Genomic DNA, 11285 nt, shown 5'->3' on the forward strand with positions numbered 1-11285 from the left:
TTAATTTGCCATTAACTAATTTGTCTGGCTGATATTAGAGTTATGCTTAAGACAGCTCGCTCTTGAATACCTTTCAGGGCATGCTTTCATAATCTTTATTTCCCACTTTAATATATATCTTAGCAAACCAAGGCAGCTTGTTTCATAAAACCAGGCTGATCTAGTAAACAGACATGGGAAAAACTGTGCCTTAGATGCAGGTCTAGCATTGGAAATGGGGAGGTTTGTAGTGTTGGCAATCCTGCTACTGCTACTTCCTAACACAGTGGGCAAAGCAGGTTCTGTTAAATGCATTCAAAGTGAACCTCAACGCATCTTACACGAGTGGCATAAACCAGGTGACATCTTCATTGGTGGCATTACCTCTCACATCATTTCTCTTTTGTCTGAGATAAGGTTTACAGAGGTTCCTTCTGGAGACTGGTTATACGTTCCGATGTAAGAAAACCATGTTCTCCCTTCCTCCCCAAAACTTTCATGGACAACTAAAGGCTTTTTAACATTATTATTGATGTGTACATATTTTTGTACCACGTAAGGGTGGCGTACACATTTCTTAGGATTTCTTTGAAATCCCAAAGTATCCGAGAAAAAGACTTGCTGTTGCCAGACATTCACAAAATAAATGAATGAATAAATGAATAAAATAATACGATGTTATAGGATTGTAATGTTGTAGTGCATTTGCATGCCAGAACAACGAGACACAAGGACAGGGTTTTTTTTTTTTCCCATGCCAGTCCTCTGCTAAAGAATTAATTCCCACAACAGTGTAAAACTACCCTAGTTGGACATTATTATTTTCCTCTTTCCTATTGCCGATATCTTCTATGACTATAACTTTGTGACTCTTATCTTATGATTTATATACATTGTTTTATTTAGTATCCTAGTATGATTTATGTTGATTGTCTATTTAGTAGCCTATGACTTACCACTAAGTGTTGTATCTTATGATTTATGACGAGTATGTTTTTCATGATGATTATGATGATCATGATCTATCACTTTTTGCTTGCATGTATACTGAAAGATTGTGCACTGGGCACAAATTCCTTGTGTGTCCAATCACACTTGGCCAATAAAAAATTCTGTTCTGTTCTGTTCTGTTCTGTTCTGTTCTGCTCTGCCCTGCTCTGTTCTAGTCTAGTCTAGTCTAGTCTAGTCTACTCCATTCCACCCCACCCCACCCCACCCCATCCCATCCCTTCCCATCCCACCCCACCCCACCCCATCCCATTCCATTCTTTGCCATGGACCAGCTTTCTGACTTTTTCCCTGTTCCCTCTTTTTTATCCTGGATCACCATATGGCAAGAAGTGATTCATGTATTTAGAACCACCTAGTAGACACCTAGATTCTTGCACCATTGTTCTGCCGTGCCTATTCATTCCTAAATCATTCAGATTTATCTCGATCACTTCTTGTTCTTTCCTGAAAAAATCTACACAGAGCAGTTCTGCTGCAACATACTGGGATTCAAAAGAAAAAGAAAGAGAAATGGGAAACCAACAATCCCTCTAAGCATTAATGCCTTTCAAGGGACTATGCATTTCATTTTTTTCTCCTCTAATAGCAAACATCTCTCCTAAAATCTCCATCGGTCCAAATCAAAATTGCTTATAAGGACATCCAATCCTAAAATATTGAAATGGATATGCAGTTAGGGAATTGATTTTGGATAATATCAATGGAAAGATAAATGGATGGATGGATGGATGGATGGATGGATAGATAGATAGATAGATAGATAGATAGATAGATAGATAGATAGATAGATAGATAGATAGATAGATAGATAGATAGGAATCTGTGAAAGGGGTTTTTGTTGTTATTGTTGTTTCTTTACCAGGCATCTGAAATAATATTATACAATGATTTTGTAAAAATACTATGTTGAAAGCTCATCTGGAAAATTTCATTCTATTTTGGATGATTTCTGGTCTTAAATGGATGCTATAAAGCTGGAAAAGAATACAAAGGTACCCAAAATAATGGTAACACAGCCACATCTGGATTTGGCCAGTGTCTAATTTCTACTGAAACAGAAGTTCTGTTATCCTAATTTCTTTGTAGTTGGTACCTTGGAGAACTTTCAAACCCAGGAGTGAATCAGAAATGCCTTGGAGAGAGATTTTCATATCCTTTCTACTTTTTCAGTATATAACAGTTCACTTTCATTTAAACATTTAGAATAGAATAGAATAACAGATTGGAAGAGATCTTGGAGGTCTTCTAATCCAACCCCCTGCTTAGGCTGGAAACCCTATACCACTTCAGACAAATAGTTATCCAATCTCTTCTTAAACACTTCCAGTGTTGGAGCATTCATGACTTCTGGAGGCAAGTTGTTCCACATGTTTCAATTTAATTCATCTCTCAATTTCAGAGAAAAAGTTGATTATACCTGCTGAGTTATACTCGGAACAAGGCAGCTATTTTAGAATAGAATAGAATAGAATTTTTTATTGGCCAAGTGTGATTGGACACACAAGGAATTTGTATTGGTGCATATGCTCTCAGTGTACATAAAAGAAAAGATACATTCATCAAGGTAAAGGTACAACATTTACAACACAAATGATGGCCAATATATCAATATAAATCATAAGGATTGCCAGCAACAAAGTTACAGTCATACAGTCATAAGTGGAAAGAGATTGGTGATGGGAATGATGAGAAGATTAATAGTAGTGCAGATTTAGTAAATAGTTTGACAGTGTTGAGGGAATTATTTGTTTAGCAGAGTGATGGCCTTCGGGAAAAAACTGTTCTTGTGTCTAGTTGTTCTGATGTGCAGTGCTCTATAGCGTCGTTTTGAGGGTAGGAGTTGAAACAGTTTATGTCCTGGATGTGAGGGATCTGTAAATATTTTCACGGCCCTCTTCTTGATTCGTGCAGTATACAGGTCCTCAATGGAAGGCAGGTTGGTGGCAAATAATTTTTCTGCAGTTCTAATTATCCTCTGAAGTCTGTGTCTTTCTTGTTGGGTTGCAGAGCCAAACCAGACAGTTATAGAGGTGCAGATGACAAACTCAATAACTCATCTGTAGAACTGGATCAGCAGCTCCTTGGGTAGTTTGAGCTTCCTGAGTTGGCGCAGAAAGAACATTCTTTGTTGTCCTTTTTTGATGATGTTTTTGATGTTAGCTGTCCATTTTAGATCTTGCGATATGATAGAACCTAGAAATTTAAAGGTTTCTACTGTTGATACTGTGTTGTCTAGTATTGTGAGAGGTGGAAGTATGGAAAGGTTTCTCCTAAAGTCTACCACCATTTCTACGGTTTTGAGCGTGTTCAGTTACTTTAACTTTCCAGCTGTATTTTTAGTAATACAGGAGTCCATTGAGGATCCTTCAGAGCAACTAGTAGGAAAATGTGTGAAAAATTCACGTATGAATCCTATCCAAGATAGGATTATATAGGATTATACATTATATACATAGTTAAGACACAAGCATAGAACAATCAAACTAATGGTAACATAACATCTGGAACTATCCAGTATCCCAAATCTATTGAGGTAGATGTTCTGTCACCCTAATTTCTTTCTAGTTGATGTGTTGGAGAACATTCAGATCCAGGGCTGAATCAGAACTACCTTGGGGAGATATTCTTATGTCCCTTCTGTCAGCTATCTAGTACATTGTTATAATGTTGAAGAAATCATGAACAAAACTGAGGATGGATGATTTCTATCTGATCTCTTTGCTAAGTCTGTACCATAAAAAGTATATGGAAATATATGGAAAGCAAGAAAATGAGTGAAATTAAAACAATAGGCAAGATGAAATTTATTTATTTTTATTTATGAATTGGATACAATCAAAGGGAACATTAGGACAGGAACGGTAGGCATACTGGTGCTCTTATGCACGCCCCTTACTGACCTCTTAGGAATGGGATGAGGTCAATAGTAGACAGTTTTTGGTTGAAGCTTTGGGGATTTTGGGAAGAGACCACAGAGTCAGGTAGTGTGTTCCAAGCGTTAACAACTCTGTTACTGAAGTCATATTTTCTACAATCAAGATTGGAGCGGTTCAATTTAAATTTAAATCTATTGTGTGCTCGTGTATTGTTGCGATTGAAGCTGAAGTAGTCTTCGACAGTAGCAGATGATTTTATGAGTTATACTCAGGTCATGCCGAAGGCAGCAGAATTCTAAATTTTCTAAACTCAGGATTTCAAGTCTGGTGGCATAAGGTATTTTGTTGTGATCAGAGGAGTGGAGCACTCTTCTTGTAAAATATTTCTGGACACGCTCAATTGTATTAATGTCAGAAATGTGGTGTGGGTTCCAGACAGGCGAGATGTTTTCAAGAATTGGTCTAGCAAATGTTTTGTATGCTCTGGTTAGTAGTGTAATCTTTCTGGAGAAGAAACTATGCAAGATTAAGTTTACAACTCTTAAAGCCTTTTTGGCAATGTAGTTGCAGTGGGCTTTGGCACTTAGATCATTTGATATGAAAACTCCAAGGTCTTTGACGGGGTGAGGGTCATCTAAAAGGTAATGTCCATCAAGCTTGTATTTAGTGTTCTGATTCTTTTTTCCAATGTGTAAGAGCATTTGCTGGTTGAGATTTGGAGTTGCCCAATTTTTGACCATTCTGACACAAAGTCATGGTCTTTTTGAAGGGTAGCCGCATTGTTGGTAGTGTTAAATAGTTTAACATCATCGGCGAAGAGAACACAATTACTTATAATATGGTCACAGAGGTCGTTAATGTATAATATGAAGAGTGTTGGTCCTAGAACGTTGCCTTGGGGGACACCGCTATTGACAGGAATGGGGTTTGATAGGGCACTGCCTATTTTGACCACTTCTTGTCTGTTTGACAGGAACAGTGTTATCCAATTATGGAGGGGTCCATAGATGTTTTAGGATTTTAGTTTTAGAAGAAGTTTGTCATGTACCACTGAGTCAAGAGCTTTGCAGAAGTCTATGTAAATTGCATCTATTGCTTTGCCCTGATAAAGATTTGTAGTCCATATGTTTTTGCAGTGAAGAAGTTGTAAATTAGGGTTAGGGTTACATTACATTGTATTACGTTAGGGTTACATTACATTACAATTACATCACATTGGAGGGTGAGCAGAAATTAATGAACATTACAGATCCCATTCTTCCAGTTTTATTAAGCAATTGCTATGGTCTATTAAGTAACTTAACAATCAGGATCAGTAAAAGTTTAATCAGAAATGCTAAAGTCATGCAGCTGGATCCAGATTTAGTTATGCTTGGACTGTACCCACTAGAATTACAATAAAACAAATTTCAATTCCATTTATTTAATTTTTTAAGGACAATTAAGCCTGGATTCCATTCATTGGGATAAGAAATGAATAAAATGTATTGTTTAGGTTATATTTGCACTGAATATAATTCCATAAAAGGAGTGTGTATTTGAGGAAGTTAATTCAACATAATTTCTATTTAAATCTTCAGTATCTATAGCTCACTGGTGAGTGTATAGATTTGATTTGGCTGCTGCACTAGCACTTATTTTTTATTTAATAAGCATAGTTCATGGACGTAGTCACTTTGGTAACAGCTATGACCTATTAATTAATTGACCTAAAATAATAAGAAGCAATGGGTAGAACAAGAAGTAATGGGTGAAAACTGATCAAAGAAAGAAGCAACTTAGAACTAAGGAGAAATTTCCTCACAGTTAGAACAATTAATAAGTGGAACAACTTGCCTGCAGAAGTTGTGAATGCTCCAACACTGGAAATTTTTAAGAAAATGTTGGATAACCATCTGACTGAGATGGTGTAGGGTTTCCTGCCTGGGCAGGGGGTTGGACTAGAAGGCCTCCAAGGTCCCTTCCAACTCTGTTGTTATATTATATTATATTAATTAATTTTAATTTCTGCCTATAAACATCCAATCTCTTTCTTTGCAGATTGATCACAAAGTTCATCCAACATATCCTAGCCTTGGTCTTCGCCATTGATGAGATCAATGAGAACCCTGAGCTCCTACCCAATGTTACTCTTGGGTTCCACATCCATGACGACTACACTGATTCAAGGACAACTTTCCGTGCCACTTTGGACCTGCTCTCTAAATCACATCATTTTCTTCCCAACTACAAGTGTGGAAGTAATGGAAAATTAACAGGTGTCATTGGTGGACTAAGTGCTGATACTTCCTTGCGTATGGAAGAAATCTTAGGCCTTTACAAAGTTCCCCAGGTAAGAATTATGGATGTGCACTATGGATCCTATGGAGAGAGAGATGATAGGTAATAGATAGGTGATAGATTGGTGATAGAGATAGATGTCAGACAGACAGACAGACAGACAGAGATACCATGCAAGATTTTGTCATCTTTCCATTTCATTCCTCTTTGAAACATATGGTATTTTTCCCCCCTAGCTTTCTTATGGTTCATTTCAACCAACAGTAAATTATGATTCTCACTTCTCTTCCTTTTACCGCATGGTTCCAAATGAAGCCCTTCAACTTCGGGGATTAGTCCAGCTACTTCTGCATTTCAGGTGGAAATGGGTTGGCCTTGTCATTATTGATGACCAAAGTGGAGAACATTTCTTGGAGGTTTTGCAGCCCATACTTTCTCAGCAGGGAATATGCTCAGCCTTCATAAAAAGAATCCCAAAAACTCACCCAATGTGCACTATAGTAGAAATTCTTGAAAAAATTCCTAATCAGATCTCAGTTTTCCAAAATAGCAGAGCCAATGCAATTGTTGTTTATGGAGAAACTGTAACCTTCTTCTGGCTGGCAGATCTTTTATGGTGGAATGACATTGGGATGAGCCTACTAATTTCAGAAGAGAAATTCAACCTTTCTTCAGGAAAGGTGTGGATTTCAACAGCCCAGATTGATTTCGTATCCAACAATTTTCAAAGAGATTTCGATATCCAGATCTTCCACGGCACCCTTTCCTTTTCAGTCCACTCAAAGAAAGTTTTGGCCTTTGAGGAATTTCTTCAGAAAGTAAAGCCTTCTTTGGCAAATGGAAACAATTTCGTCAATAGTTTTTGGGAAAATGTTTTCAGTTGTTCAATTTCAAACTCAACCACAATAGATGATTGTACTGGAGAAGAGATGCTGCAGAATCTTCCCGCACCTTTCTTTGAAATGAGCATGACTGGTCACAGCTACAGCATCTACAATGCAGTTTATGCCATGGCACATGCCTTAAATATGATGTACTCATCCAACCGCAGACCTAAGGCAGTACCAAGGTCTCAAGACATTGAACCCTGGCAGGTAACAATTTCTTCCTAACCTTATTGCCAGGGGTGAAATGCTACCAGTTTGCTCCAGTTTGGGCGAACCAGTAGTGATAAAAGCTACTAGTTCAGGCAAACCGGTAGTAAAAAAAAGCTACTGGTTCATCCCAACCCGTATTTCTGACTATCAGCTGTGCCGCACGGTTTATATGTGCTAGAAAGCAAGAAATTTTGCTTTCTAGCAAAGCTAAATTGCTTGGCATGTATTGCGCATGCACACACAGTGTGCTTTTGGTGTGTGATGTGCATATGCAACATGCATTAGGTGTGCAGCACGCATGCATGGGCAGCGAACCAGTGGCAATCAGCAGAGGACTTCACCACTGCTTACTGCTATGAAGCGCAGAGTTTATTACAGAAATGGGAAAATGTTTTAAAATGCCTTACTTTTTTTTCACCCCAAGCTCCATTCACTTCTTCAAAAAATCTCTTTCAACAACAGTGTTGGAGATGAAGTGACCTTGAATGAACATGGAGAAGTGATGGATGGATTTGATCTCATCAACTTGATCACTTTTCCAAACGGATCCTACACCAAGGTGAAACTGGGAAGACTGAATCCTAAAACACTTTCAGAGAAAGAATTTGTGGCGACTGACAAAAGAATCCAGTGGCATGGAGGTTTCAAACAGGTAGCAAAAAGATCATTGTGCTGAAATAAGGGCTTGCCGGCTTGATTACTTGCTTGCTATCTAGCAGCTATCTAGCTATTTAATTCATTAACTAATTTGTTCATTTAATTTATAGTCTGCCCATCTCACTATCCATCTGAACAGGATGGTAGCAGATTTCAGATTAACAAATGAACAAAACCATTTTTCAAATCACTCTAAGAAATTTGAAACAGATTACATATGGCCACTGGCATATTTTAAACAGCAAATTATTAGTAGTAAGTGTATTCTTGAGGAGGCAGATAAATAATGAACTAAGAAATGGGGTACAAAACCTTGCAAATTCTTAGAGCCAAGAGCATCAAACTTTATGTGAAAACTCTTCATTCTCCATAGTGATGGAGACAGCAGCCAGGCATGGGTTGTGCTCGTCCGTTCAGATTGGAGGACTGAGTCTGTCATAGTTGTTAAGTCCTAGCCCTTGTTGCTAGGGGCTTCCAGCTTTTGACTCAGTCCTTCAGAGTGAATGGATGTGTGGAAAGCCACCTCTCACCTTTACCTGGTTTTTGCTGTCTGGACTTTGTTTTTCTTCTTACTTCAGATCAACTTAGCGTGAGTGACAAGCTGCAATCAGCTTGGGGTTCAAAACCTTGCAAATTCTTAGAGCCAAGAGCATTGAATGTTATGTGAAAACTCTTCATTCCATTAATCTGAGCAGTTGACAGATGGAAACCAAAATAGAGAGTAGAGTAGAGTAGAGTAGAGTAGAGTAGAGTAGAGTAGAATAGAATAGAATAGAATAGAATAGAATAGAATAGAATAGAATAGAATAGAATAGAATAGAATAGAATTCTTTATTGGCCGAGTGTGGTTGGACACAAAAGGAATTTGTCTCCGGTGCGTAAGCTCTCAGTGTACATACAAGCAACAAGTGATAAATCATGATCATAATCATCTTAAAACTACATTATCTCCATCCTAATGTGTTTGGAAAGGTACCCCCTACTTCTCTGTGCAATGATCCCTGCCAGCCTGGATTTCACAAGATCAAGAAGGAGGCTGAGCTCTTCTGCTGCTATGATTGTCTTCCATGTGAAGAAGAGAAGATTTCCTATCTGATGGGTAAGTCTGCCCCATTTTTTAAGCCTGCCAGAAATGACAGCTAATGAAGTTTTATTTTAGTCATTGCTTGACTGGCGCTTCTTCATTCCATTCATGAAGAAACAGAAAACTCATTCACTTTCTAATTTTTATTAATCAATTTAGAAAATTGGGAAGAGAAAAAGCACAATGCTGAACAGGATAAAAATATCTGAGAAATAGACGATTAAGTAAATAGTCTTTTAGGGCTGCCTTGGGGGAGGGGATATAAAACTTTGATTGTAGATGACCAGGCTTGATGCGAAGGAGGGATCAAATGCATCATTAGTCTTGGGTACCTTGTGCCTACCTTGAATTCCATTGATTCTTGTAGCCTAACAATTTGCTTTTCCTGTTAGTAGTTCAGATACTTGTAGAGAGTTTAAGCTTGCAATACGCAAACCCACACCCACACTCACACCCACAAACCAGTGGTGGGATGCTGCTGGTTTAACAACTGGTTTGGTGAGCGCGCATGCAGTGCTGAAAATGAAGCATTTGAAAACTCAGCTGCTTGCCTTCCAAGTCAGCAATGATAAGTAGAACACTGAGGGGGAGAAATCAGCTGTGCCGTGTGGTTGAGGTGAGCTAAAAAGCAGGAAATAAAGAACAGGATAGGGCAGAGGTGGGTGGGTGGGGCCAGAAGTTTGTCAGAGCTACCGGTTCACGTGAACCGGTCTGAACCAGGTGAATACCACCTCTCTCTTTCTCTCTCTCTCTCTCTCTCACACACACACACATTCTGCTGCCAGCTGGCTGCCTGCTGCCTGAAATTTGGCAGTTCAAATCTGACCAGGCTCAAGGTTTACTCAGCCTTCCATCCTTCCAAGGTCAGTAAAATGAGGACCCAGATTGTTGGGACAAATATGCTGGCTCTGTAAACCGCTTAGAGAGGGCTGTAAAAGCATTAGGAAGCGGTCTATAAGTCTAAGTGCTATTGCTATTGTTATATTCATTTGACCTGTCTGAATTTCCTGATTTCCTCGGCCTTGACATTGATCAGGTGATAAACGGGAGTGATCTTTCAATCACCACCTTTTGACTCTTGATTTAAGGCAGAAAGCATCTTCTCTTCCAGGGACTGATAGAACCAATTGCCAAGCTATCTCAAGGCTCTTGACTGCAAAGTTACATGACTAAGACTCTTCACCTCTTTCTTTTTCAGATATGGATGACTGTGTCAGTTGCCCAAAAGATCACTATGTAAAAGATGGTGACAATGTGTGCATTCCTAAAATTATACATTTTCTCTCCTACAAAGAACCTTTGGGGATCACCTTGGCTTCATTTACTATCTCCCTTTCACTGACTGCGTCTTTTGTGCTAGGGGTTTTTATGAAGTACCATCATACACCCATCGTCAAAGCCAACAACCAGAGCCTCAGCTACAGTCTGCTTGTATCTCTCATCCTCTCCTTCCTTTGTGCATTCTTCTTCTTTGACCGTCCCATACAAATAACTTGTCTCCTTCGACAAACATCCTTTGGCATCATCTTCTCAGTGGCGATTTCATGCATACTTGCAAAAACCATCATGGTGATCCTGGCTTTTTTGGCCATCCAGCCCCATTCCAAGATGAGTAAATGGATGGGGAGAAAACTGCCGATTTTCATTGTCCTCTCCTGTTCTCTTGTTCAAGCAGGTATTTTGGCCACTTGGCTGGGATCCTCACCACCATTCCCAGATGTCGACATGCACACCTTAGAGGAAGAGATAGTGCTGGAATGTAATGAAGGCTCAACTAAAATGTTCTATTGTGTTTTAGGATATATGGGCTTCCTTTCCATTGTATCTTTCTTTGTGGCCTTTTTAGCCAAAAATTTACCTGGTAGTTTTAATGAAGCCAAGTTCATCACCTTCAGCATGCTGGTCTTCTGCAGCGTCTGGCTGTCCTTTGTTCCAACCTACATGAGTACCAAAGGAAAATACATGGTAGTTGTGGAGGTCTTCTCTATCTTGGCCTCCAGCTCTGGCTTGCTAAGTTGTATCTTTTTCCCCAAATGCTATGTGATTTTACTAAGACCTGATCTGAATCGCAGGGAGCAACTAATAAAGAAAAAGAAATAAATGGTGTTGTATAAGAGAATTAGAACTTCTTCCTTTAGCTGAGGACTGAGCATCTTGGGGTGCACCTACAAAATAACCTTTTTCTACTCTCCCTCATGTTCATTTTCCAAAATTTAAAACCCTGGGAAAACTGCTAATAGAGATATGTAATGCAAAACTGAATGCAATTTAGTTAAAGGAATGTTATGAAATTTATAGCAA

General features: G+C 38.8%; 1 protein-coding gene across 1 annotated transcript; it reads left to right on the forward strand.

Moving 5' to 3' along the window:
• Window positions 1-214: 214 nt before the first annotated feature.
• On the forward strand, window positions 215-11084 carry LOC131198008 (vomeronasal type-2 receptor 26-like). Its single transcript, XM_058182516.1, has 6 exons — window positions 215-438; window positions 5907-6198; window positions 6383-7240; window positions 7668-7895; window positions 8873-8999; window positions 10183-11084. The coding sequence occupies exons 1-6, from the start codon at window positions 215-217 to the stop codon at window positions 11082-11084; spliced, it is 2631 nt and encodes an 876-aa protein (XP_058038499.1).
• The last annotated feature ends 201 nt before the right edge of the window (window positions 11085-11285 follow it).

This window comes from Ahaetulla prasina, chromosome 4 (genome assembly GCF_028640845.1).
Source record: "Ahaetulla prasina isolate Xishuangbanna chromosome 4, ASM2864084v1, whole genome shotgun sequence".
Classification (NCBI taxonomy): domain Eukaryota; kingdom Metazoa; phylum Chordata; class Lepidosauria; order Squamata; family Colubridae; genus Ahaetulla; species Ahaetulla prasina.

Bases quoted from the DNA above. Each gene is read 5' to 3' on its own strand.
- LOC131198008 (XM_058182516.1), top strand. From the start codon at position 215: ATGGGGAGGTTTGTAGTGTTGGCAATCCTGCTACTGCTACTTCCTAAC. The intron at 439-5,906 runs GTAAGAAAACCA...CTTTCTTTGCAG, and splicing joins GACTGGTTATACGTTCCGAT to ATTGATCACAAAGTTCATCC. The intron at 7,896-8,872 runs GTAGCAAAAAGA...GTGTTTGGAAAG, and splicing joins GGCATGGAGGTTTCAAACAG to GTACCCCCTACTTCTCTGTG.